The 26329-nt window shown below is 31.9% G+C and overlaps 2 protein-coding genes across 4 annotated transcripts; both read left to right on the forward strand.

Moving 5' to 3' along the window:
• Nucleotides 1-2309: 2309 nt before the first annotated feature.
• LOC114177734 (protein MODIFIER OF SNC1 1) lies at nucleotides 2310-14142 on the forward strand. Of its 3 annotated transcripts, none has more exons than XM_028063231.1 (11): nucleotides 2310-2602; nucleotides 3711-3789; nucleotides 4342-4425; nucleotides 4519-4563; nucleotides 4661-5036; nucleotides 5471-5573; nucleotides 9088-9159; nucleotides 9270-10575; nucleotides 10662-10926; nucleotides 11008-13724; nucleotides 13811-14142. In XM_028063231.1, exons 2-10 carry the CDS (start codon nucleotides 3758-3760, stop codon nucleotides 13609-13611), a joined length of 4887 nt encoding a protein of 1628 aa, XP_027919032.1. In that variant the 5' UTR covers nucleotides 2310-2602; nucleotides 3711-3757; the 3' UTR covers nucleotides 13612-13724; nucleotides 13811-14142. The 3 variants fall into 3 exon arrangements, with proteins under 3 accessions (XP_027919032.1, XP_027919031.1, XP_027919033.1); XM_028063230.1 differs by having other exon boundaries at nucleotides 3714-3789; XM_028063232.1 differs by having other exon boundaries at nucleotides 3714-3789; nucleotides 4673-5036.
• Nucleotides 14143-25736: 11594 nt separating this feature from the next.
• Nucleotides 25737-26216, forward strand: LOC114175522. The gene has a single exon (XM_028060279.1). It carries the CDS (start codon nucleotides 25737-25739, stop codon nucleotides 26214-26216), a length of 480 nt encoding a protein of 159 aa, XP_027916080.1.
• Nucleotides 26217-26329: the final 113 nt, after the last annotated feature.

Consider the following 26329-nt stretch of genomic DNA (forward strand, 5'->3'; position numbering starts at 1 on the left):
TATTTGTTTATAAATAGGTAAATTAGGGTATCATATTAACTGTCCTGTGAGTATTTATTACTTGTATAAATTTGAACTTACGATTTAACTTTTATTTTATTAGATTAAATTTAATTAAAATTAATATTTAATATTTAATATATTTTTTATTAGGTTAAATTTAATTAAAAAATTATAGTTTTTTAAAATATTTATGGATATTTTTAGATATTTATTACTATTTTATAAACAGATATTTTGTGAGTAAAATGTGAGTAAAACGAGACGGATAATCGATCAATTTTTATGTTATAAGACGCTAACGAATAATAACTCTATGTTCAAATGTTATGTTTGCTTATATGGTTTTACATTTTAAGGATTAAAGGTTATTAGAGGTGATTGTCCATATGATTTTAGAAAAAAATAAATATTTTCATTCTTACATAAATGAAGAGACGAATGAGAGAAGACACCTCAATACATAAATATTTACTTAAATATTCATCAATTTTTTTATCTTTTTAATTCCAACTAAACAAATATGCTTTTACTTAAATGTTTATATTTTCTTTTAAATTCTAACTTACCTTCACATGCTTTTAAGTAATGCACGTATTAACTTCTTTCTTTAAATTCTACTTATTGTCACATGCTTTTTATCTGCAAATGCAGTAATGCATGTATTTATATTGGTCGACCAAAGGGACTCTCTGCATCCTTGGAATCTGCATCAAGAGCAGACCTGCATTATTGACCATAGGAAGGTAGGTGAAACTGTGTCAATTAACTTTTTTATTCTGATATCATGTTTTGTGCTTATACAAAAATTTCTTTAATTATGAAAAATATTATTACTTAAATATACATGTACAGATTAATAATTAAAATTATTTAAAAAATGTAATAATAATAATAACAATTATCATTATTATCAAACTTTTTGATAATTAATTTTAATAACAATTAAAGTTAAAATTAACTGTATTCATGATAATAATAATAACATTAATAATATTAAAACTAATCATATTAATAATAATACTAAAGATAATAATAATAATAAAACTAATAATAGTAATTATATTTTATTTTTTATATTAATTTTAACTATCAAAGAAAATTTGTAATATAATAATTCTAGTTATTAAAATATTATTTTATATCTACCACATCTATTAAATTTTCGTAAACTTTTATAAATTTTACCTTTAAATATAATCAAATTCTCCTTTGTACTTCAATAAAATAACATCACTTTTTTACTGAAATGATATATATTAAAACAAAGGTTTAAGTATTTTTGGCTTGTTTCGCTCTTCAAATAACATTCTATTATTATTATTTTTATAGACATACTATTTATTGAGTTTATAACTATACAATGTTGTTAGTGTAAATATTTGTATACTTTTGACTAATAAAAAGTTATTGTGATTAAGATTTTTAAGACAATTATTACCCCCATTGAATGAATTATCATACAAAATGATTAATGTTTGTGTAACCTTTTATTTATCATTAATAATTAATCGATCACAATTATCTTATATTTATGTAAAATAAATAACAATTAATGAAACGATTGACGTGGTTTTATTTTTTATCATGGTACTGCTAGTAAGAAGCAACTTTCTTAAAGTACGGTTCATGTTAAACTATAACATTTTTTAGTAATATCTATTTTGAATTGGAATCTTAATATTTAAACAACACCACATTACACATCTGACTAATGCGATTCAAGCCATACTTGACCACTACGAATAATAAAATTATTCTTATCCACTTTTAACATCATTTCACTCCTCAGGACTCTTATTCATTTTTTGTCCACTCATTTTATTATAAGACAAAAAGTAAAATCCAAAAAAAAAAAACCTTAGTCTCTTTTGTAAACGAAATCATATTTCCAATCCAAATTAATTTATATACTTTTGTAAAGCTGGTATATTTTACTCGTTCCACTTTTCTATTTTGCAACAAACTCTATTATTTGCGCAGAAAATATTTTCACTAAGCCATAATTAGCAACATTCGTAAACAGATAAAGAAATTGCCAATTTATCATTAGATTATTTTAACTCCATCGCATGTTATTTTTCTGTAAGCACAAAAATCAATTTAAGTTTTTTTGAATTAAAACTTTAATTTTTTAAAAAATCAATTTCGGACTCCCTCACACAAATATTATACGAAATAAAATATTATTTTACTGTTGATTTTTTTTTATATAAATTTTGTATGTAAGATAAAGAAAATAAACTAATGTAACTTGTAGGTTGGGCCTACACCTATATGAATAAACAATTTTCTCACGGATGGTAAGGTAACTCAACTGTTACGTCTTTCAGCTCTCTCTTTCTCTTTCTCTCTCTCTCTCTCTCTCATTTTCTCATTTTCGTTCTCGTTCACTCGTGTACCCTTCTCCCTCTCCGATCCGAAACCCATCGTCTCTAACTCCCTCAGATCTCTCTTTCTCAACCTCACTCAACACCTTCCGCGAAATTCCCCTAGCCTTTTGAACGTATATTCATCTCCTTTTATCTTTCCTTTTCCTCGCAGCTTTCTGCAATTGCTTTGCTAGGGTTTCTCCGAGGCCACGGATTTTCCACTGTATCCGGTACACTTTCGTTTCCACTTCCAACTCTAATTCATCCGCGATTGATTACGGGGAAAGGAAGGAAAAAACGCGTATTTCGTGGGGGATTAGAACTGGCATTTTTGCAACTGTAACTTTAACTGCTGTGGGATTTGATATGCATTGTTTTTTTTTTCTATTGCGAGATATTAAATGGAGCGGTGTAAAATATGTTTTTATCGCGAAAGTGTATTTTGTCCAATCGTTCATTTGTATATATTTTTTATGTTGAGGAATATAATGATCAAATGCTTTTTTTATGGCGATTGTGCCTGTGAACTTCGTTTGGATCCTTGTTTTCTCAGTTTTTGAAGATGTTGCGCATGTGTGATTTTTGGGCGTAACTTGCCTGTGGTAGCATTGTTGAGGAGCGCTTGTTGTTGAAAGCTTGTGTTGCTCTTGTTACCTCTGCTTTTGGATCTCTGGTTTTGCTGATAAGATAACTACTTTGGATATTATTTCATTTGATTGGCTGATTGAGTAAAATGGAAAGTTATAATTTTTATTGGGAAATTGATTGTTGATACACATGTATTTTGTTGCTATTTCGACGACAGAAAGATTTAAGGGTCATCTGAACTGTTCCTTGTGTTTTAGAGGAGTCTAAATTTCATGCGAGTTGATAATATTACTTAAAACCATCAGTAGTTGAACTCTGTCACGCTTAACATTTTTTATTTATTGGCTCAGCTCCAATTGGAGACAGGTCAGATTTCGTAATAAATGGAGAAAATAATAGATAGCAATGTATTTTGCTGCCATTGAAAATTAGAATTTGAAGAACCTTGGTAACTGCCTGAGATGCTTGTATTAGAATGATGTTATAGATGAATGGCATCCTAAAATTAGAACTATAATATATTGACTACGGAATAGGCTGTTGTGAATATGCTGCTGCTAGTTCAGACATTTTAGTTACTAGTTGATAGCTCCCATGATTCCCTTGAAATTTATGAAAGAGTACATTTACTAAATGTTCACTGGTTTAATGTTGTCATTATAATTTATTATACATCTTAAATTCTGCTCCTGTATGAAATCATTACAATACGCCTTATTAATTGAATTATGTTTCTCTGTCTCTCTTAAGCAGGCCTTTCAATTAGGATTGAATGACCGTGTGGCAGCAACTAGACTATGACTTCAAGCATGTTGAGTGGGGAACGGAGGTATGTTTAAATTTGTGTGCTTTTGAAGTCAGTAAAGTGAACTGGTGGTGAGAAGTTTGGGCAGTATGCAGGTCCTGTGGTGTCATTAGGGTTTTTGAAGTAAATTTTATGGTGTTTTTTTCACCTGAGGATATGGCAATTTGATTCCATTGTTAAGTTGGTTGAACATCTAAGACCAGAAACCAGTGTATTAGAGTAATTGTATTTAAAGAGCTGAGAGAAAAAAACAACATACCTAACTGCTCATTCTACCTCCCTATATTCTACTAACCTAATTCATTGATTTGCGGACCCAGTATAAAAATATCCCTTGTACCCTTTCATCACCTTTTGTAACAAAGTATACGGAATTCAGACATGTTTGTTTTAGCTTTCTGCACAAATCTGGTATCTGTTTTAAGTCCCATCATGGCTTGCTATTTTACTTAGGCCATATGCCAGTATCTTATCCATTATCATAGTTCCCTCAATGTGCACATGAATTATAAATATATTAACTTATTAAGTGATCAAAAGAAAATTGACATTGATGATATGATAATGCTGTTGCAGATGGGCCTCCTCTTCCAGAAGAGGTGGTATGACTGTTTTAGGGAAAGTTGCAGTTCCAAAACCTATCAACTTACCCAGTCAGAGGTATTTATGATTTGGCTGAACACTTTTAACCTTTCAATCAACTAACTCTGATTGGGTTGCCATCTGAAAAATTTACCTCTTAATTTTCTGAAGGTTAGAAAATCATGGTCTGGACCCAAACGTGGAGATTGTTCCTAAGTGAGTATATATTCTATAAACCCAAATGCTAGGACTTTTTCTGATGCCTTCTTTCTTGTAGTTTTATATTATGGATGCTTGTCTGATCTTTTATTAGGGGTACACTCAGCTGGGGCAGTAGATCATCATCTTCTACATCTAATGCATGGGGTTCTTCTTCTCTGTCCCCAAATGCTGATGGTGGTGGTAGTTCGCCCAGTCACCTCAGTGGCCGTCCATCATCCGGTGGAAGTGGCACACGCCCTTCTACTGCTGGCAGTGATAGGGTTCTTGAGCCCACTGCTAATTCATGGGGGACAAATTCTCGGCCTTCATCAGCATCTGGGGTACTGTCAAAAAATCAGTCTTCATTGACATCATTGCGTCCTCGGAGTGCAGAAACTAGACCTGGCAGCTCTCAGCTATCCCGATTTGCTGAACCCTTGACTGAAAATTCAGGTGCTTGGAATGCTGCTAGGACTACAGAAAAACTGGTAGGCTTCTGCTTAAAACTTGTTTCTGTGATCATTTACTGATTTAATCTAGTGTTTAAGATGTCTGGTCTTACAGTGATTGTCACTGGAATTTTACCTTTGTAAAAGACATTCCATTTCCTACCCACATTTTGTTGGTTTGGGGATGGTCCACACCTTGTTGTGGAGTATAGTTATGTGACGATGCACATGTTTGTAGGTATGATTTGTTATTTGTGTGGTAAGACAGTAAGAACTTTTGTCTTCTTCTATGACTAATTTTGTGGTTAAGACCTGGTTGTAGATATTCCAAACATCATGTTTATCCACTATAATTTGGAATACAATCAAACTAGGTGTCTTTTCCTTGTATTCTTAGGTCCAACTGTCAACGTATACTTTATTTCTCATAGATTGCTATCCCTGCCGCTGATAATAGTTTGGTGCAATTACAGGGCGTTACACAACCCAAGAATGAAGAATTTTCTCTAAGCTCGGGAGACTTTCCAACCCTTGGTTCTGATAAAGATAAGTCTGTTCTGAATTCTGAGCTGCAAGGTATCATCATACAATCATACTCTGTATAACTATTATGGTGATTGCTTTATTAATTTGAGTATATGTTCTTTTATGGAGTTTAGTTTTGCATTTTCTTAAATTCAGAACATCTTTACTATTTAATGGTTACCTAATAAAATGGTTTTAACTTAATTTCTAGGACTTTCTGCTTAAAGTTTTTAATGTGTGTGGTTATTTGGCTGTGCACTTGTCCTCTGGTTTTTGTAATAAAAATTCCTTTATATTGTATTCCTTTGTAAGTGTAATTTGGGAATGGTTGGAAAAGGATTCACTTATATTTTATGAATACATCTTATTTTTGTGCCCACTGTGTGCTTGTTACAATAGTCTATATTATATTTTGAACAAAGTTGTTCTGTGTTGTATCTATATGTAGCCTAGTATCCTAGGGGTTTCTTGTTTTCCCTTTCCTTAAGCCTTTGTTGTAAGCTTCTCATTCACACACACACACACAATGCCTTCTTCATCCGTTTGAAAGTAAAGTTACTTCTTCCATTATGTTTCCAAATGAACCTTAATTTCAAGTTACTTTTCGTGTCATTGGTTGTGTTTTGTACTTGTCTCTAGGTTTGGACAAACTATCAATTAGAGCCATCAAATATGTCTTCCTAGTATATTCAGATCTCTGAAAAGGGTATTGTTGTTGAAACAAAAAAGCACTAAATGTTTACAATGGTCACCTTTTTTGAAGGGACATATTTCTTCTCTTTGTCCCTTCACAAAGTCGACTCGATCCAACAAGTCTTACCCATTTCAGTAGGTGAACCCTTGGCTTTTCGTACTTGTGATAATCATCCTGGTTCCTCTACTACATCAAACCCACCCGGTCATCATTGATGCCTTTCATCACTTACCAACGTAGGCCACAAGTGACTGGTCCCATATTGCATGGTGAGTCATCTTCTTCAACTCCTTTGCCATCATCACTCAATATTGTTACTAGTGATAATATAGATTCCAATTGGCCCATTTCTTTCCAAAAACATACTCGTTCCCTCGTCCTATTGAGAATTTGTTAAGCTATCATAGGGCATTGCCTTCCTATTTTTCATTTGTTTTCTCTGTATCTCATATTTACTGTTCCAAAAGATGTGATCGGGGCACTGGATCATTCTAGATGGCGATAAACCATGACTGCTGAATTGTAGGCTCTTGAACATGGGACGTAGTTCCTCTACCACTTGAGCAGAAAACATTTGGTTGTAGATGGGGTGTATGGCTTTAAAGCGGGGCCAAATGGTGGGGTTGATTAAGAATATACTTAGGTATATGGTCTAGGTTACAATGATATCCGAAATGACAATTGTACATCACTTTGTAGTGGCAGCTCTTTACCATTGGCCTCTTCATCAGTGGGATATTAAGAATACTTTTTTATGGTGATTTGGTGGAACCTTTACATGGGGCAACCTCCTAGTTTTGTTGATCAAGGAGAGTTAGGATTGGTTTGTAAATTATAATGGTCCCTTTATGGTCTCAAGCAATCTCAATGTGCTTGGTTTGGAAAGTGCAATCGTATTGTTCAGATCATTGAGATGAAACACAGCGAAGTAAATATTTCAGTGTTTTATTGTTATACATCACTTGGCAAACGTGTTTATCTAAATGTATATCTAGTTATTATAGGAAATGATGCCACCAAAATTATTCAGCTAAAGCAACTTTTGTGAAAACACTTTCAAACCCAAGATCCTGATAGTCTTTAACACTTCCTAGGCATTGAAGTGTCTCAATCAAAAAAATGTATTGTGATTTCTAGAAGGAAATGTGTTGGATATCTTGAAAGAAATAAGAATGAATGATTGTAAACCAGTTGATAATTCCATGGATCCAAATAAGAAATTAACAAAGTGAGATATACAAGATCCTTGAGGGAAAACTTATTTATCTTACTATTTCTAGACCTGACCTATCTTTCACAGTTGATTTGGTGAGTCGGTTATGTAGGCTCCATGCATTGATCATAACATTCTCATGTATCTCAAAAAGGGTCTAGGACAGGGTCTACTGTATGATAATAAAGAAGGTACCCAAGTATGGATTTTTTGTCGATGATTGGGCTGGGTCTCCTTTAGACAAATGTTTCACTATTGGATATTGTGTTGAGCAAGCATGATTTCTTGAAAAATCAAGGAACACAATTTAGTTGCTTGATCAAGTGTTGAATTTGAATCTGAATATAGGACAGTGACATCACTAACATGAGAACTTATGTGGGTAAAACACTTTCTCCAAGAAATAAGTTTTTGTGAAATTCAACAAATGAGAATATATTGTGAATAACTAAGTTTTTTTGTTTTCATTGTAAAACATCAGCAAAGATATGAAAACCAGTTTAATTTGAAGACTAAAAGTGTCAAATGGGCAAACAAGGTGTGTGAACATTTAAAATAAGAAAGGATGGGTGCGGGCACCCACAACATAAAAGCAATGAGCGTGAATGCGCAAATGATCAATTCCCAATGTATAGATGCCCAATGTATAAAAAGATGGGTATGGAGACCCAACACATAAAGAGTGCGCATGAGTACCCAAATCACAAAAACATTATGTGAGAGCTTGAAATAAAAATGCAAACTATAGTTTGAAAATGTACTTTAGGAGTAAAGGTTGATTAGAGATGCAATGCATGATGACAAGATATATGTATGATATGATTTCATTGGGAGAAATATTATTTCTTGGAAAAATAAGAAACACTATGTAGTTGTTCGATCAAGTGCGAAAACTAAATATAGGGAATGACAGCATTCATTTGTGAACTTGTGTTGATAAAACATTTTTTGCAGGTACTAAAGTTTTTTGAAATTCAACAATGAGAATGTACTTTGATAATCAAGCAGTTATGGGCATTGCTTCCATCCCTCTGTTTCATGAGATGAAAAAACACAAAAATTGATTATAGAGAAAATTTGTTGTCCAATGAAATTTGCTTGAGTTTTTTGGCTCCTATAATCAACTTGCAGGCATTTTGATAAAATCCTGGAGAGGACTGGATTCAATTTATATGTTCCAAGCTTAGAACATATAATCTGTATGCTCCAGCTTGAGGGGATTGTTAGAATAGTTTATATCATCTTCTGATCAAAGAAAGCATTTTTGTGTTGTATCTGCATGTTAGAATGGCGTCCTAGGGGTTTCTTTTCTCTGTGTGTGTGTGTGTGTGTGTGTGTGTGAACATCAATAAACACGGAGATCCAATTTAATATCTCTTAAAACACCTTTTCTCTTTAAGTGTGTTAAAATGAATGATTTGTGCATGTTTTGAGTGTGGAATTCATCTTCTACAGTCATATGGCCATATTGGCTTAGAAGTTGGTTGAATGTGATTATAGTAATTTTATTGTTAATTGTTCAGTAGTTATACTGCAATATGGTGCTGTTAGTTTGTTACTTTGAAATATACAATATAGAAACTACATTAGTATCTTGATGTATACTACCTGTCTTTGCAATGATTTCTTTAATAAATTTTTTTATCAACCAATGGCAGACCCAAACTCTCAAGCTCACCCTGACTCACCTTCTGAACTCAGGAAAGAGATCAATGAGACTACTGTTATTGGTATGTATTCATGCTCTTGTCTTTTAAACTAATGTTGGTTCAATTTTTATTCTGCCATTTTCTGATGCTAGGCTTTTGTTCTTTGTCTGATGCTCTTTTTTTGTTTTCAGATGATACTGTAAATGCAAATATTAAGGGTGAAAGTGTAAATTCTTGGAGGAGAGATTATCAGGTTTATAATGAGGAAGGTGTGCGGCCAGGTATAGAGAAATGGCAGGGAAACTCCCAGCTTTTTCCTAATGCTGGTATTCCTCCTCAACACTATGAAGCTTGGCATGGTCCTCCAGTAAATAACCCTCAGGGCTGTGTTTGGTTCAGGGGTCCTCCCAGTGGTCCTCCATTTGGAAATCCTGTTACTCCAAGTGGCTTTCCAATGGAACCATTTCCATATTACCGTCCACATATGCCTCCTGCTGGTCTTGCAAACCCTCCCTCAGTTCCCCCTCCTGGAGCTGGACCACGAGGGCACCATAAGAATGGAGATGTCTACAGGCCTCATATAGCTGATGCCTTTATTCGTCCAGGCATTCCTATGAGACCTGGATTTTATCCTGGTTCAATGGCTTATGAGGGATATTACAGTCCTCCAATGGGGTATTGCAATGCAAATGAGCGCGATGTTCCTTTCATGGGAATGGCTGCTGGACCTCCTCCCGTCTTTAATAGATACTCAAATCAAAATCCTCCTGAACCTGGCAATGCACATGGTAGATCTGCTGGATATGGTAATGCTGGGAAGCAATTGACTTCAGAGCAAGTGGAATCTGGCCATCCTCCTGATACTGCTGGACCATACAGAGTTCTTCTTAAGCAGCAGCCGGAATCTGATGGTAGGAATGAATCAACAAATTTTGAGGATCCAGAGAAAACCAATGCTGCATATGTTGATGGTCGGGGCCAACCAAGAATGACTGTTCGGGAGAATGAGCAGAGATCAAACTACAGAAAGAATGAAGAGATGGATCAGAGGACGATGACCCGTGGTGAAGTTTCTTCTCAGACTTCAGAAAATCAAGTATCTAGTTCTTCTGTCATTAAGGGCAGAACTCCTGAAAGTTCAGGAAACACAAAATTTGATGATAATTCAGCGAGGAAATTGGAGGGTGTTGCCTCAGATATGCTAGAAATCTCCCACAAACCATCTGCTCCAAAAGATGCCAGTCTGATTCAAAAGATCGAGGGTTTAAATGCAAAGGCCAGGGATAATTCATCTGCTAGAATTAGAGAGGAGCAAAGGAGTAAATTTCATACCAGTAATGCTGCAATAGACCATGTGGAAAATACTGTCAGGGCTGATGTGTTTCCAGCACGAACTCATGCCACAGAAATCGTAAATCCTGCTCATCAGGAAATGGGTGCTGCTGGTGCAGGAAAGAATTTTGAATCCTTGTCTTCCAGTGGAAAAGCGACATCCAGGTTTGGCAAAAACTTTTACTAGGTGTCTATTACTGTAATCATGGTTCATTTATATTGGTTAAAATTATTGAAGTGCTTATTCACAGGCAATCTGCTCATGGAATGCAAGGTAGAGGTGATCATCGTAACAAAGGAAGATCAAACAATCAAGATGCTGATGGTTGGCGAAAGAAATCCGTGGTTGAAGATTCTTCAGCCTTATCAGGTGTACAGTTGGAAGCATCTAATGTTCTTGTGGGTGATCATCAAATATCAGTTCAGACCTATGACAGGTCAGGATCCTATAACCAAGCAAGGCACTTTGGAGAATCTGTTCAAACCTGGTCTGATTCTGGTGACAGCCATGCACAGGTAATGTGGGTACCTTTTCTGTGCTTGTTAGCTTAACTCTCGGCATTTAGTACTTACATGATACACTTTGAAACACATCAGCGTGCCAAAATGAAAGAGTTAGCCAAGCAACGGACTAGACAACTGCAGGAGGAAGAGGAGGAACGGACAAGAAAGCAAAAGGCTAAAGCTCTTGCTAAATTGGATGAGTTAAACAAGCGATCTCAAGCAGGAGATGGACCAACTCAGAAAGAGTATATTACAAATCCTCAAATGCAGGAAGAAGAGGAGGAATGGACAAGAAAGCAAAAGGCTAGTGCTTTTGCAAAGTTGGATGAGTTAAACAACCAATCTCAAGCACCTGATGGCTCAACTCAGAAAGAGTCTGTTACCAATTCTGCCATCCAGAATAAGCGAGAGGAGTTACAACCTTCTGAGTCAAAAACTACAGCCGTCAATTCTGCTGTAAATTGTAATGTCATGTGTCAGATAAATGAACCCAGCATTAGTAGAGTGGAAAAATCACCAGTCTTGCCTGGCGAACCAACTGTGAAGACACTCAGAAGTTCTGTCCAAGATCCTATTATGAAGCAGAATCAAGTTGTGGCTCTGCATCATGATATTAATAATGCTGATGCTACTAATCCCTTGCATGCTCATAACAATGTTGCCTCAAAGCAGAAGCGAATGAGTTATAAACAGAAGCAAAATCTTCCTTTTGAGAAAACATCAAGTGACAAAGTTGTCTCTACCACCTCAACTGCCCTGAAAGTTGAGAACGACGCAAGGATTGATGTTTCTCTCTCTTCTGGTGGTGTTACAAACGAAATTGGTTCTGCCTGTGGATCTGACTTACCCATGAATTCAACTGCTGTGGTTGAGTCTTCAGCAAACCCAAAAAAGAAGAATATTAGGAATAGCAAAAACAAACAGAAACATGAAGAAACTTCAACTCAGGCTGTACTACCTATACCAAAAGAAACCCATCTTTTCAAAAGCTCTGTTGAAGGTGACAAGTCAAAGGCTTCTGACTTTGAGTTAGAACAGGGCGTACTTCAACCGGCACAACCCTTGTCTAAAGATCCAAATCAGTTTCCAGAACAACACAGATATTCATCAAATGAGGAATCCCATGGTAAACAGAATAGCCAGTGGAAATCACAGCATTCTCGTAGGTTGCCAAGAAATATGCAGACCAATAGACCAGCAGAGAAATCCCATGGGACCGATGCTGTGATGTGGGCGCCGGTTAAACCACTGAACAAGAGTGAGATCATGGATGAATTGGTGGATAAAAGTAAAACTGAGGCAGTTAATCCTGTAAAGAATGAGCAGCAGGTGCATAATTCAAAAAATAAGAGGGCAGAAATGGAGAGGTATATTCCAAAACCTGTTGCAAAAGAAATGGCTCAGCAAGGAAATATACTACAGGTAGCTTCATCAAGCAGTCAGTCTCTTACTAGTGATAGCATTACGAGAGTTGATTCTGGTTCACAGGGCCCTCAAGTAATTCAGCATACTAATCCAGTTGTTGGAAAAGTGGGTTTTGGGATGGAGTCTAAAATTAGAGATGGCAGGCATACTAAGCAGGGAAAAGCATATGGATCATGGCGGCAACGAAATATGACTGAATCAACTACTGTGCATGATGAACTGGACCATGATTCAAACTCTGAACTAAACGTTCAGAAACCAACAGAGCATCATCATGATCACAAGTCTGAAGTAAGCTTTGTGAAAGGAGGGCAAACCAAGCACTTAAGTGACACTGGTGAAATCGATGGTCCTAACAATTCTAACTCTAATGATTCAGCTGCTTGGGCTTCAGCTCCAGTTAAAGATCATGCTGCAACAGGCAGAGGGAGGTGGGCCCCTTTCAGAGGACACAAGGGCGCAGGAGGAAACCGTGAAGTTGATAACAAAAGAAATTCTTGGGAGGCAGACAAAGTTGAAACCCTTATTTCATCTTCTGAGCATGGTCAACCAGATGTTGGGATGGCTTCTAAAGAAAATCGAGTTGTGGGTGAACGTTTGATGTCTCAGTGGCAACCTAAATCTCAAGCATCAAATAATCACAGAGGAAATTTAACTAGTGACCAGAATGTTAGCTCGGTAGTTGTTGGAGGTAACAAAAGGGATCCCACCCACGACGGGGAATCTCTTCCAGTAAGCGGTGGCAAGAGTTCCAATGCTCACGTCCCACAACCTTTCCCTGATCAACCAGTCTTTGAGAAAGCCAAGGCTGGGGAAGCTCCCCATTTTATTAATCAAGAGGGTAAGAAAGAGAGAAGAAATGCTCCATCAAAAAGGCAACACTACTCCCCGAATCTAGCTTCTGTTACCTCAGTTGAGCAGGCTCCGACAAGTGCAGATCTTTTGCAGGACCAACGCCCATCGTCTGGGTCTGGAAAAAATGTGAACCAAAATCGGTTTCGAAGAGGACATGAATCGCATGGAAATTTGAAGCCACCAACCCAGGATAACCGACATTATAATCAACCTACAAACCGGGAAAGGCAGGGCCCAAGCATGCATCACGAGTATCACCCTCTTGGCCCATATGACGATGGCAAATCGGACAACTTTGAAAGACCTAAAAATGGTAACCATGGTGAAAGAAGATTCAGGGAGAGGGGTTCAACTCATTCACGCCGAGGTGGGGGTAACTCTTATGGACGCCAGGGTGGTTTTGAATCTTATGATTAGACATGCTGAGTTAGTGAGTAGTGAAGATACTTTCGTAAGGCAGTCTTTTTTTTGTCATCCTTCAGAGGCCACAACCCCATCAACTGTGCTTCTATATTAAGCCGAGCTTTCAGGTACATGCAGTGTAGCTTCCAGATATCTTGCGTTATGTAGTCACATCATTTATGTACTGATGTCGGTATGTGTATGTGTTGGGCAGGGCTAGGAGCGATGAAGATGGTGTCCCCGTTTTTGTGGGGGGCTGGGGGCATAAAAGGGTTTCGTGGATAGAGTTCCCTGTGGTTGATTGTTATTTTTCTAGTGTATCTGATTGAAAATTAGTAATTTGATGGCATTTTGTTTCTTAATCCAAGTATGTAATGAATACTTGACACATGTTTCATCGTGTCTATTGCTTAGGGATAACTAGGATACCAAAGAGAGAACGTGTGTTCTGCGGTGCCCTTTTCCTCTTATTTTGACTGGAAAATATATGATATATGCTCACGCGTTTGCGCAATCAGAGTAAATATAATTATTTCAATTAGGATACTGCTTTGTTTTTCGTGGAGGGATTGGGATTTTGGTGCAATATTAAAAGAAATGGGATTTATTTATACATTATACGTTCTTCCCGGTCTTCTAAACCAGTTACTATCTTTTATAAAATCTAGATCAACTTTAAAACCTTATTTTGAATATTATATGCATTTTTATATAATTCGTTGGTAATTTTAATTACAAAATTAAGTTAACTAGAAAAACATCAATAAGAAGTGTTCAGTTTGATTTTATTAATTTATGCGCTTCTGTTTGGAATTCTGGAATTACAGTTGTTTTTTAAAAAATATTTTAATTTGAACTTATACTTTTCGATGAAATTTATTCTTAAAAATTTGTTTGGAATTTTTATAATTTATTTTAATTATACTAATATTGTAGGATACAATTTTATCCAGATTATATATTGTGGATAAAAATTATTTGAGTTTATATCTTAAGAAATTACTTTTTTATTTTAGAAAATAATAAGTATTATAGATACATATAAATACAAAAAGAGAATAATGTATATTAAAAAGATTGGCATTATTTATATCTATCTTGGTTAATCAAAATGGGTATAAGTAGAGATGGTAAAAATATTCGTGCTTGCAGATATTTGCGGAAAAATTTGCGGCGGGTAATTAATACCTATAGATATTTATTACTCGTAGGTAACAAGTAGTGGACATTTTAATATCCATTTATAAACGAGTCGAGTACGGATATCATACAGGTACCCGTAAAACATTAAAATTTAAATTTAATTTATATTTTATGAAGTTAAATTTAATTAAAATTACATTTTATTAGGTTAAATTTAATTAAAATTAAAATTTAGTTTAGTTTAGTTATATTTTTATAGTTTTATATTAAAAAATTTATAAAATATATATGTTTTTTAAATATTTGTGGGTATGCAGGTATCCACGGTACCTGCAGATTTTAAAAGAATTCGCGGATATATTTTAAGCGAGTATCCGGTAGGTAAACAGGCAGGTAACGGACGAATCTATTTTTTGCGGGTCAGGTATTATCCGTATCCGACCCGACCCGTTGTCATCCCTAAGTATAAGAGGTAGAACTGGATTGAGTTTAATATAATATTGAATTAACTCATTTAAATTTATTAGATTGGGTAGAGTGAGTTTATATATATTTTATGGGTTAAATATGTTTTTGGTACCCTAACTTTCACTGAATTTTGAAATTAGTCCATATCATGAAACACGCTTGAAATGTCAAATAAACTTAACAAAATTTGATTAAAAAGACTAAATCCACGTATTTCGAAAGATGAAGAACTAAATTGGTCCAAAATTTTGAAATTAACTAATTTTAAAATTCAATAAAAGTTAAGGAATCAAAAACATATTTAACCCTAATTTTATTTAGCAACCCAATTATAATAAGGTTAAGTTAGGCCTTCAATTGAGTAATTTGAAAAAACATTTATTAAAAAATACGTTAAAAAGAATCTTTCCGGTGTTTCTTTAATAAATTATAAGTTGATTTGCATAAATAATACTCATACGATAAATATAAAATTATTGGGTACAATATTTTTAATCATATATTTATTGTGTGGCTTTTCTAGTACCAAGACACATTAACTAAAGTATTAATTTAGAGTATTTTTTAGTTAAAACTTTATTAAATTTTGTATCGAATATTGAAAATTTACTTCTAAACTTTTAGAACTTACTCATATGAATATTAATTAGAGATATATAAATTTTATTTCCTTAAATTTAATTTCCTAAACTCACGCTATAGAATATTCCTTGAATAAACTTATTATATAGTTCATGATTTGAGACTATACTAGTTGCAGTGTCTGAAATATCTTGACCTGGTACACACTAATTAAATAATTGGATGATTAAACATTAATCAAATATTAGAGTGGCTTTGAGCATAATCATGACTCATAAATAAAATTTTATTAAAATGGTATAGATAGATGAAGATATCATGACATTCATTTCGGATCTATTGAAATTCTGTGTGTCTAAACAAACTTAATTATACTATTTTAGAGATTATTATATTTTTATTTTCAAAATTAAATTTACAACACCTCAAAATGAAAACAAAAAGTTATCATAAATACACTATTAATTTAGGGCAATCGTAGTTAATAGGTAATTTTATACTATTCCTCCAGTGGTAGACCATCATAGGAATTGATTCTCTAAACACTTGTACAAATTTATATAATTGTTTCGAGTCTGTGTTTGGACTTACGAAGGAATCCTTGGAACAGTTTGCTATGGAAAACATGTTTCTCGTATATTTTAATGTCACTAAATCTAACTAAGAGAACATGACACACTATATATTGATGAATTAAACATACTAAATTTACAAAACATTAAGAATTTATTTCTGTAAGAAATTTGGCGCAACATATTATTTAAGGAAGAATTCAATAGTTTACCCAAAAATAAATAGTGTCGATAATAAATAAATTATTAAGATTTTAAGTCTTTCCTTAACAAGATTTTATTAAAGTGTCTTTCATAAATGGTCAAATTGACCTCTAAAAGTATGATGCTATCACTTTAATTACAAAAAATAATAAAAATATCAATTTTATCATCAATTTAGACTTAACATGACATATCTCATACATACTAAGAACATGTCACATAGATTTAGTAATGTCACATATAAAGAGACGTTAACTTTAGCAAATCTGTTTTAATAATATGACAAAATTAGCTAACTTTTTTTACTTTTAAAAATAATTTAATAATTATGTTATTTCAAGAATTAAAATGAAAATGTCACATAACTTAGAAATGAATTAGTCATTTATCCTTTTCTTTTATCTAAAAAGTAATGTATTATAAAATGAAAGAGAATTCATTAATATTAAAAATACACAATATTACATTAACGATAACTTCATATAATTCTTTAGGATATTTTCAACAAAACTTTTGTGGGAAAGAATTATAGAAAGTAAAAATAAAATAAAATATTAACATGATATTTTTTTATAGATTGTTTGCTTCATCTAACATTTTCTGAGTTGAAAATGATATTGAAATTTTCAATTAACACGTGGGAAAGAAATTATTAAAAGCACTGTGAAAACAAATTGTTAATACCAATGCAAGAAAATGAACTAACTTGACTAATTGACTTAAACTTAAGAGAAAAGACAAATTTAAAATATTAGGTTATTAGGTGAAAGAGTTTCAAAACTTAAATAATACTCAAGTGATTAATGTTACTCGATGTTAAACTCTTAATAGGGACAGTTTATTGCTCAAAAATCAGAACAAGTAGAAGGTTCTCTTACTCCAGTATTATTGCAATATGAATGCGACGATGTTTGCAACTTCTCTTTGCTTACGCCACTTACGCATGACACACCGGGCGCAATATAAATTACACTTTTAAATGTGTTAAGTTTTTCTTGTCTTTTTTTTTTTGAAAAATCAATATTCCAAAATAATATTTTAATAAAATAGATATAAAATCTATCAGTATCAAAGATGAGGTGGTTCTCTCCAATTTGAGAAAAAAAAAATTCTATACACTTTATCTATGTCATTCTTACATAGATGTTGAGATGGAGAAGAAAAGAAAACTCAATACATATACATTTACTTAAATATCTATCAGTTTTTTTTTTTATTTTTTAATTCCAACTTAACAAATATGCTTTTACTTGAATATCTATAATTTTGTTTTAATTCTGTTATCCTCACATGGTTTTTAACTGCAAATGGAGTGATTCAAACTGATGCTCGTATTAACTTCTTTCTTTAAATTCCAACTTACTCTTGCATGCTTTTTAACTGCAAATGTAGTAATGCATATATTTATATTGACCAACTAAAGAGTCAGTATCATAACAGACCAACAGATCTGCATTATTGAACAGAGATAGGTGAAACTGTATCAATTAATTTTTTTTAACAGACCTACATTGTTGATCAGAGATAGGTGAAACTGTATCAATTATTTTTTTTAACAGACCTGCATTTTTAATCAGAAGTAGGTGAAACTGTATCAATTAATTTCTTTTGTCTTATATCATGTTTTGTACTAATACAAAAATTTCTTTAATTATAAAAAATGTTATTACTTAAATATGATATGAACAAATTAATAATTTAAATTATTTAAAAAAATTAATAATAATAATAATAATTATTATTATTATTATCAAACTTTGTTAATAATTAATGGTAATAGTAACTAAAATAAAAATAAAATTAATTGTATTAATAATAATATAATAATATTAAAACTAATCATATTAATAATAATACTACTACTAATAATAATACTAAAGATAATAATAATAAAACTAATAATAATACTAAAACTAATAATAATATTAGATTGGGTAATTTGATATTATAACAATTTAAAATAAATATATTTATTTAAAATTTTACAACTCAATCTATAAAATTGTTATTTTTAAACCAGTTCTAATATTTGTCTATAAATTATTGATATATAAATATTTAAAATTATATTTAAATAAAATTTTATTTAAAATAAAAAAATTAATCTTGTTAAAAATATCATTGTGACATTTATATAAAGGTTAAATTTTGTCTCAATTTGAATAAGAATGAAATGATTTCAATTTTAAAAATATTTGGATCAAATTAAGACAAAATAACAAATATAGAGATTAAATTAAGAATTTTCATTTTGAATAGTGACACATAACACTGAGACTGCCACATCATACTACTTCAGCCACATGACATAACATCATCTTGATACGTTGTGAATTTTTTTATTTTACAAAAAAAATATCACGTGATAACAAAAAGAATCATGTGACACATAATTAATGTTCTTAGTATACTATTAAGAAAAAATCTAATTACATCAAATCTTCCAAAATAAGAACATAATTAAGAAAAAAAATTACTTAAACTTTCTCTACGAAAATAGCACCAATAAAATGATCTAACCTAAATTAGATAGATGAAAATAAATTAAGAAACATGATTATTGTTTGCGGTGTGCGGATATCTAACATAAAACTTCATTGCAGCTCAATTTATTGAATTAGAGGCTAAAAAATAACTGTTTAATTAGCTCATTTTATAAGTTATATATATATATATATATATATATATATATATATATATATATATATATATATATATATATATATATATATAATATTATGTTGTTCTTTCTTTGTTAGTGGATGCTTCTTCTTCTTCCACTGTGTTTTGCTTGTAAATTTACTCGAACTAAAAAAAGAAAAAAAAAAAGAAAAGAAGCACTTTAAGCGCTTCTCAATTTCCTTTGTTGTTCTATGTATCTATAACAATTATTCACTTTTGTTATTTTATTATAGTTATAGTTATATTACTGTTAAGAACATACCATTCATTGTTTTTTATTTATTTATTTTTCCTAATTTTGTATTTGCCCTTTAAATCGAGTGCATTTGATTATTTAATCTCTCTATAATGAGTATTAAATGGAACATTTGCAGAGTTTTTAAAAATTTCATTTGATGAAAAATGGTTACGAAAGATTTATTAGAGAAAATAAAATTTTACAAAAAAAAATGTTCAGCAATATATCTATAACAATATATAAAGGAGATTTCCATTTTTGTGTCCACTTTCTTTAATTCCTATTTTACCCTTTTTAATATAATAAGTTATTTATTATTTTTAAAATTATTTCAAAAGTAACCGTTATTTTACAGTTTGTTTTTACATAATTTCTATTCCTTTCGTGAAGTTGTTTTGTCTTGTTTATTGTCTTTGTTTTCACACTCACTCTGTCGATGTTATTTATCTTCATTGGACAAAACAATAACGGTATTTTTCATTGTTCCTTTTCATTTATGATTATTCGCTTTGGGTAATTGTCCAATTTCCTTTTTTCATTTATGTTATAGATGTTGGCGAGATCTTCTTCGTTGGTGATGCAAATCAGGATCTCCAAGTCTCCCTTGGATAATTGACACTTCAAGATCACGAACGAACTACAAAACTCAGTAAGTTTGACCATCACTTCTGCACAACGACGCATCAAAACGTTAAATTAAATTCATGAAACAAAGTAGCGAGTGAAAATGAAGGTTAAACATTACGAAACGAACCTGAAAAGGAGATGAATGAACAAAGGAACAACAAAAGCACTTACTTTCGGAATCTCCAAAACATGCCAGATTCAAAGTCAACTTAAGGATACTTCATATCTGGAACATTGTAATATATTTCATATCTATTTTCAAATTAAATTAACAAAATTTTAGAAATTATTAATGCGATGTATTCTATTTCATTTTAAAAAGTACCGTGGCCACTATAACATAATTATCTGAACAAAAGCTGTAGTTTATATTTAGATTAAATTATTTTAACTTTGAAATTTGAAGGTTAATTAATTCTTAAATTATCAAGCATTGTGCAAAGGAACAGTGTAAAGTTTTTCGTTGTGGAGATGGAAGATGAGTGAAGATGGTAATAGAATAATGTTTGGCGGGAGTGAAAAAGAAGAGAAACATCATTTTAGAAAACAATAACAATTATATATATATATATATATTTTTTTTTTTAACTTATATCTATTTTTAATTAATTTTATCAAATTACTTCAATTAAAAGTCATTGGTATGCATTATTTTTACTTTACGAAATAACTACATATCATACTTTATTTACTACAGATGCATAATGAAATAACAGGGTTACTATATATGTTTTCAATATAAAAATAATATTCTTCTACATAAGAGGGGTGTGTTTGTTTATATCATATATAAACTTGACATAAAAAGCTACCATATTTATCACAATATGTTTTAAAGTTCATTTTGGTGACAGAGAATACTGAATATAGTTTTCATCGGTTTTTAAGTTTGATTATTTATAGAAATCAATAAAACTTAATATTTTTAAGAATAGATGCTTGAACAATTTTAATACGGTTGGAAACAAAAAAAACTTAAGGTACTAATGTTAGATTTATTTATGTTTAGCCAGTATACATCTTAACGTTTTAATTAAAACATATTTTATAAACTTTTTAATTCAGCCTAGATTTTATATCCATTAGTCTCTCTCTAATATGGTTATCAATTTATTTCGTTATTTATCACGTAAAAATTTATGACACTTGATATTGGTTTTTAAAATCTATAACAATATATATTAACAAATGTATTATTTTGTGATAAAACAGTTACATTTACATTACACTACCCCTTCATGTATTATTTATTTTATCATTTTACCAAATAAAAAATGTAAATGGTCATTTGATAATAAGATTAGTGTTAAAGTAATAAATTGTAACAGTATAATCATGTATTAATATGAAATTTAAAATGTATTTTTCTTCTTATTATTGTACAAATCTCTATGTCCCAAGCCTTATGTCCAAACAAAACATAGAATATACTAATACTAATCAATTTTATTTAGAAATTAGCAACTTTTTTACATCCTGTATTATTTTAAAACTGACAAATTACTTTTTTTAAATACAATTTATTTTTCTTCAGTAATTTGCTAACTAACCTGTCATCATCTACATTGCTGCTCTTCATTGTTACATCAAATCAAATTTTGTAGTCTTTCTACTCACACATTTAGGTATTTCTTCCTATATCATTATCTTCTTTTAGTTTTATTTGTTGTACATATTATGCACTGCTTTCATTGTCCTACTTTTCATTCATTACTTTCTTCCAAGTAATGCATTTTTAAATTTATATTAATTATGGATTTATTATTTATTGTTTTTTGTTTAAATAGACAACATACCTAAATGGAAAATATTCCTTCTAACAAATCAACATCAGAACAACAAAGACAAAGATGGAGAATAAATGCTGCAAATAGAAGACGTAGAATGACCCCCCAACAAAGACTTATTGAACAGTCTAAAAGAAGGAAAAATAATCCTGAAAACACAACCAACATTGTCCAAATGCCAAACAGAGCTCCCCGATTGAGAATGACATCTATTCGACAAATGACTCGATCCGTAACTAATGCAGGTAACATCACATTTCTCCTCATCACTATTGTATGTAAACTATATATTCGATTTAAATAAAATTTAACTTATCTTTTAAATATTAGGTTATGGTTTGGTTCCACAAAGGTTTGCAGGACGTAATGATAATGAAGAAGAACCAAGTAATACACACATTACTGAAACTCTACATGGTCAGTCAATTTTATTCATCAATATTTAATACATGTTATTTACTTACCATTTTATGAAATATTTACATATTTATATTTATTATGCTTCATGCTTTCACATAACAGGTTCTCCTCATGCACCGCAAAGGTTTGAAGAATATAATGTATATGGAGCATTGTCAAGTACTTCACCTGTCAGTAACATAGATTGTGGTCAGTACACTATATTTGTATTATGTACAACAGTAAAAAACATATATAAACAATAATGTATTCTAACAATCTTAAAAATACTTCATAAATAATTACATTTACTTACGCTTAGATGTAAAATTATATCTAACTCTATACAAAAAAGTATAATCCAACTTCTTTGTTTAGATTTAAACCCACCTCATCACTACTGTATGTCATTAGCCGAGAAAATCCTTCTGAGTATGCTTACATTCTTTTTAGTTCTTTCCTGTAAAGTATATATTTGATTCAAATACAATTTATCTTATTTTTTAAATATTAGGTTATGGTTTTGCCCCACAAAGGTTTCCAGGACGTAATCATAGTGAAGCAGGACCAAGTAATACATACATTACTGACAGGTTTCCAGGACGTAATGATAATGAAGCAGGACCAAGTAATACGCACATTACTGACAGGTTTCCATGTCGTAATGATAATGAAGCAGGGCCAAGTAATACGCACATTACTGGCACTGAACATGGTTAGTCAACTTTATTCATCAATAGTTAATTTATGTTGTTTACATTCCATTTCAAAAATTATTTTCATTCTATTTATTTACTATTATAGGATTTGTAATTATGATTTTGATATAATTTATTACGGTGTTGAATAATAAAACACCTTTAAGTATCGTTAATTTTCGCAATTACTTCCTTTTTTTTCTGTGTATCAAGATATGATTATACTTTATTACTAACTATCATGGTTTTTAATTTTCTCTTGATTTATTACAGTGATATTGGTTTTTTATTATGCACTTTTTTTCATTGATTTAATACCACACAGGTTATGGTTTTCCTACACAAAGATTGGAAGGATGTAATCATAATGAACCAGGACAAAGTAATACACACGTCAGTACCCTTCAACATGGTTAGTAAATTATTTCCATCAATAGTTAGTACTAATTTTGGTACCATTTAACCTTATTTGTATCTTTTTCCTACCATAATTAATACATGATGTGCTTTAAGAATGCACTTTTCATACTTTGCAATTTATAATACTACATTATTTACTATTCCTCCAATTTATCACAATAATGTAGATATGCTACATGGATTCCCCCGAACACATAATAGTGCTAGAAAATTTTCAAATACGGTTCTGATGCTCAAATTTCAATTGTCTACACCAACTACATGTCCACATTGTCATGCACGATTATTAGACATGTCAAAGTGAGCTAACCCGGCTCACACGGGTTGGCTCACCACGAGCCAGGTTCAAAATGAGTGAACCCAACCCGGCTCACTTTCTGGTGAGCCAGAAATTTTGTAACCCGGCTCAACCCACCACGGGTTGGTGGGTTAAGTGGGTTGGCTCACCAACCCACCTAAAAAAATTATTTATTTATTTTTTTTATTATTCAAATATTTAAATAAATTTTTAAGTCACCCATGAGATGACAATCATAGTAAAATCAAGAACCAATGTTTTGATCATGCTCACCACCAATATATGAAGAATTATTTCCAAGAAAGTATTCATTAGTCTAAGAAAGCATGACTAATATTACAAATTTTCTGTCATGCTATTCAACAAAATATAAATAAAAAAAACTATACATTTTTTTCATGCTAATTTAGAAAAAATTGTTTATAAGACGGTTACTTGAGTAATTTACTATAAAGATTATAGTTAAAGATTAAAGTATCAACATATATATAACTTGACAATCAAATTAATTAAACATTCAAATAATTCAAATATAATTAAGCAACATTCTAGCATTTAAAAATATGAAATTGTGAACAAATATAATTGGAGTAGTAAATAATTTTAAAAAAAATAAAAGAAAATTTTAAAAAAATAAAAATAAAATTGTAAAAAAATGTTGGTGGGTTGAGTGGGTCAACCCACCTTCAACCCGGCTCGAACCCGTTTAACCCGTGGTTAAGTGAGCCGGGTTGAGTTCAACCCACTTTTGAAAAAGTTGAATTTTTCTCAACCCAACCCGGCTCGAACCCGTGGTGAGCCGGGTTGACTCACGGGTTGAAACCCATTTTGACATCTCTAACGATTATTTTATCATGAATCGCGCGATATGTGTTGCTCTGGTGGGAAAGTCTTACTTCCACGTGTTCCTCCTCCACATGAGCTTCTTCAAATATTTTCATATCAAACATCTGAAAGTAGACATTTTAGACAACATATAAGAAGTTACAATCATGTCTTCTCATTCACTTCTCTTGGTGTTCATATGGATGAAACTATAGTAGCAAATGGTCGTGGTATATATAGTTTTCGTGCTCAAGGTGCAATCTATCATAGGATAGGAGGATTTTATCCAAATGATGGGTCCAGACCCCGGTTTTTGCAGTTGTACATTTATGACACTGAACATGAATTACAAAATAGGATGTTGGAAAACCCTCAACTTCATCAAACTATTGTTCATAAATTGCAACAAATATTACACCGGTGCAATCCTTTTGTGCATGTATTTCGACAACTTGCTCAAGAACCAAATATTCAGATGTGTTCTTTACTCATTAAAGAGCGTCCTGCGAATCAACCACAATATAATCTTCCAACTGCATCTCAAGTAGCAGCTATTATTGTTACTGCAGACACAGAATCAATGGCACGTGGCCGAGATGTTAAAGTTGTAGGTCATGATGGAAATTTAATAAACATACAAGAAACCGTAGGATATTATGATCCTTTACAATATCCTTTATTATTTCCATTTGGAACATATGGCTGGGACACCAACACAAAAAATCATAATGGCCAAAGTATCTCTTGCCGAGAATATTATAGTTTCATGCTTCAAGTAACTTCTATCATAATTATCCCAGTTTCATTAAATTGTAATATTAAGAAGGCTAACATATTTTAGAAACACGTGATTATTTAATGTAGATTCGTCCAAATGATCAGTTTGTAATATTACAAGCGGGACGACTTTTACAACAATATGTTGTAGATAACTACGTTAAGATTGAGACCGGAAGGTTACGATGGATTCGTAATCATCAAAACAACTACGTTAAGATTGAGTACCAAGGTTTGCAGGATGCTTTGCATGAAGGACAAACTCACGCAGGTAAATATATTTAAAACAACATTTATTACATCTAAATATATTATCATTCACTCTTTCATTTCTTTGAAGATACTGTTGGAAAGAGGACAATATTACCATCGTTATTTATTGGTAGTCGTCGAGACTTGACATAACAATATCAAGATGGTATGGTAATTGTTGCTCACAATGGAAAACCTGATATTTTCCTTACAATGACATGCAATCCATCTTGGAGTGAAATTTCTTCTGAACTACAAAATCAACAAACTCCACAAGATCGCCCTGACTTGCTCACAAGAATCTTTCGAGCAAAATTTGAGCAATTGAAGGAAGATGTTGTTAATAAAGGAGTCCTCGGAAAAGTTATTAGTTATATGTATGTTACTGAATTTCAAAAACGTGGGTTGCCGCATGTACATATGCTATTGATCTTAGATAATAATGATAAGTTACGCGATCCACAAGATTATGATAGCATTGTGAGGGCAGAAATACCAAATAAGGCAGAAGAACCACAATTGCATGAAGTTGTGTTGAAACACATGATACATGGTCCTTGCGGAACTCTCAATCCTAGATCACCATGTATGAAGCGCAATCAATGCCAAAAGAGATTTCCCAGGGATTTCTTGGAAGAAACACGATAAGGTAATGATTCATATCCACAATATAGAAGACGTTTTGATGAACCAATTTCCATAAATAGAAATGTGACTGTTGACAATAGATGGGTGGTTCCTTATAATCCTTGGTTACTCTT

This window comes from Vigna unguiculata, chromosome 3, assembly GCF_004118075.2.
Source record: "Vigna unguiculata cultivar IT97K-499-35 chromosome 3, ASM411807v1, whole genome shotgun sequence".
Classification (NCBI taxonomy): Eukaryota; Viridiplantae; Streptophyta; class Magnoliopsida; order Fabales; family Fabaceae; genus Vigna; species Vigna unguiculata.

Bases quoted from the DNA above. Each gene is read 5' to 3' on its own strand.
- LOC114177734 (XM_028063231.1), top strand. From the start codon at position 3,758: ATGACTTCAAGCATGTTGAGTGGGGAACGGAG. The intron at 5,574-9,087 runs GTATCATCATAC...AACCAATGGCAG, and splicing joins TCTGAATTCTGAGCTGCAAG to ACCCAAACTCTCAAGCTCAC. The intron at 10,927-11,007 runs GTAATGTGGGTA...GAAACACATCAG, and splicing joins CTGGTGACAGCCATGCACAG to CGTGCCAAAATGAAAGAGTT.
- LOC114175522 (XM_028060279.1), top strand. From the start codon at position 25,737: ATGGTAATTGTTGCTCACAATGGAAAACCTGATATTTTCCTTACAATG.